At 66.7% G+C, this 2,367-nt stretch overlaps 1 protein-coding gene across 1 annotated transcript; it reads right to left on the bottom strand.

Moving 5' to 3' along the window:
• Positions 1 to 180: 180 nt before the first annotated feature.
• TMEM98 (transmembrane protein 98) lies at positions 181 to 1,341 on the bottom strand. Its single transcript, XM_009644212.1, has 5 exons — positions 1,211 to 1,341; positions 861 to 992; positions 557 to 590; positions 349 to 464; positions 181 to 244 (listed from the first exon to the last, which is right to left on the bottom strand). Exons 1-5 carry the CDS (start codon positions 1,339 to 1,341, stop codon positions 181 to 183), a joined length of 477 nt encoding a protein of 158 aa, XP_009642507.1.
• Between the last annotated feature and the right edge of the window lie 1,026 nt (positions 1,342 to 2,367).

The raw sequence follows: 2,367 nt of genomic DNA on the forward strand, positions 1-2,367 counted from the left end.
CAATTTCCCCATCTGCAGCGCGGGGCATGGAGTTCCCCCTGCTCCCCTCCCCACCCTGTCCCATCCTGCTGGGTCAGCCCGCAGTGGTTGTCCCCAGCTACATGGCATGGGGTGGCACTGGTGTCCCCTGTCCCCTCCATGGGTGTCCCTCCCACCCAGGGAGTGTCCCCGTCCCGCCGGTCACCTTGCATCCAGCAGTTTGGGGTCCAGCGGAGGGTACATGGATCTCACCACGTCGTCCACCCTGCCAGCGGGGATGGCGTTAGCCCCAGGGGACACCGCGGGGACATCCTCCATCACCCACCCCCCCCATCAAGCCCTGGGGACCTCCTTCCCCACCATCATCACCTGGGGCTGATGCGTTTGGCCACCACGATGATGTCACCCAGGCTGGCGGGGGACTTCACCCGGGCACCCGAGCCCATCGTCATGGCCACCAGCTTCTCCGTCAGCGTGTGGCAGATCTGCGAGGGGGGGGACAACGGGAGTGGGGCCAGGGTGGGCGCTCGGTGCCACCAGTGCCACCAGTGTCACCGGTCCCACCCCCCCGCCTCACCTTCAGGATGGCGATGCAGTGGGACACCAGACCCCTGCGGAGAGGGAGGAGGGTGTCAATCAGGGCAGACCCTCCCCACCCTCACACCCCGCATCTGCCTGCACACCCCTGTGTCCCCCAGACCCTTGGGGACATTCCCACCCTGAGCCCAGTTTGAGGCCCATCCCATCTTGGGACTGGCCATGGCTTGGTGACACCCAAATCTCGACCACCTGCCCATGTTGGGGGGGCTGGCACTGCATGGGGGTCCCTAGCGATGGTGGGGGGGACACACAGGGCACACCGGGGACACACACACACTTACGAGGCGTCCTCGACCCAGTCCTCGTTCTCCAGGATGGCCTCAATGTGGGGGTTGGTGATGACCACATCGTCCAGCTCCAGCTCCGAGGGCTCCGATGGTGTCTCAGTGGTCCCCATCAGGTCCACGATGGGTCTGTTGGGGACATGGGGGACATCCCTGGGGACAAGGCCACCTCCTCGGGCTCCCCCCGCCAATGCCCTGATGATGTTGGATGTGTCCCCAGCATCATCCCCCTGATGATGGTGGACATGACCCCAGCATTGTCCCCAGCCCATGGGGTTTGGGGTCCCTCCCTGACCACCCTCACCCAGTGGGGACGGGGATGGTGCCACCACTGCGGGATCACTCACTTGGTGTCGTAGTGGTGCCGGAGGTCTTTGGGGTGGCAGTACCGCTGCCGGCAGACCACCACCAGTGCCACGAAGGATGCCAGGAAGATGGTGGCCAGCACCCCGATGGCCACAATGACGACCGTCTCCATGGCTGGTCCCCACCGGGCGGGTGGCTCAGGCATCCGGCGCCATCTCGGCACAGCAGGGTCTACGGTGATGGGGAGGACTGAGGAGGGGTCGGGAACCCTGCAGATACTCTCCCCCTCCCCTGCACCCCAAAATGCCTGGCCAGGACCTGGTGTCACCCACAGCCGGCCCCTGGCCCCCGGGGGTCCTTCTGGAGGCAGCGTCACCCAAGGGGGAGGACGACAACTCAGGGGGAAGGGGTGATGCTGGGTGTGGGTGGAGCATGATTCGGCCATGGCCCCATCCCATCACTGTGGCCACAGTGACACAGGGCAGGAGCTGGGAGCAGGAGAGCGAGGTCTGGGCCATATGGGGCTGCAGGGACTCCCAGAGGCCTGTCCCTGTGGGGACCCCCAGAGCCCGATCCCTATGGGAACCCCCAGAGCCCTGTTCTTGTGGGGACCCCAAGAGCCTGATCCCTATGGGAACCCCCAGAGCCCGATCCCTATGAGGACCCCCAGAGACCTGTCCCTGTGGGGACCCCCACAGCCTGATCCCTATGGGGCCATGGGAACCCCCAGAGTCTGATCCCTATGGGGACCCCCAGAGCCCTGTCCTTGTGGGGACCCCCAGAGCCCAATCCCTATGGGGACCCCCAGAGCCCGATCCCTATGGGGAACCCCAGAGCCCTGTCCCTATGGGGCCATGGGGACCCCCAGAGCCCTGTCCCTATGGGGCTGTGGGGACCCCAGAGCCCAGACTCTATGGGGCTACAGGGACCCCCAGAGTCCCGACCCTATGGGGCCATGGGGACCCCCAGAACCTGATCCCTATGGGGCCACGGGGACCCCCAGCCATCCCGGCTGCAGCAGCGGGGTCCCTGAGTCCCCGTCCCCATGGGGAGCAGGACACCCGGCCATGCCAGGCCTAGGGGACACCAGGCCAGGGCAGAGCCGGCCGGCAGCCTCGTGCCACCACATGGGACAGACAGCGGGTCCCCGGGGGGTGCCCACCCTGGGGCAGGGAGGGGACCCCATCCTGCAGGGTGG

This window comes from Egretta garzetta, unplaced genomic scaffold (assembly GCF_000687185.1).
Source record: "Egretta garzetta isolate BGI_Z169 unplaced genomic scaffold, ASM68718v1 scaffold488, whole genome shotgun sequence".
NCBI classification, from domain to species: Eukaryota; Metazoa; Chordata; class Aves; order Pelecaniformes; family Ardeidae; genus Egretta; species Egretta garzetta.

What these genes read in the sequence shown, in the direction of transcription:
- TMEM98 (XM_009644212.1), bottom strand. Translation starts at nt 1,341, where the DNA reads ATGGAGACGGTCGTCATTGTGGCCATCGGGGTGCTGGCCACCATCTTC. An exon ending in CGGCACCACTACGACACCAA is followed by an intron (nt 993 to 1,210) that starts GTGAGTGATCCC and finishes TGTCCCCAACAG; the next exon opens with ACCCATCGTGGACCTGATGG. An exon ending in GACTGGGTCGAGGACGCCTC is followed by an intron (nt 591 to 860) that starts GTAAGTGTGTGT and finishes CCCTCTCCGCAG; the next exon opens with GGGTCTGGTGTCCCACTGCA.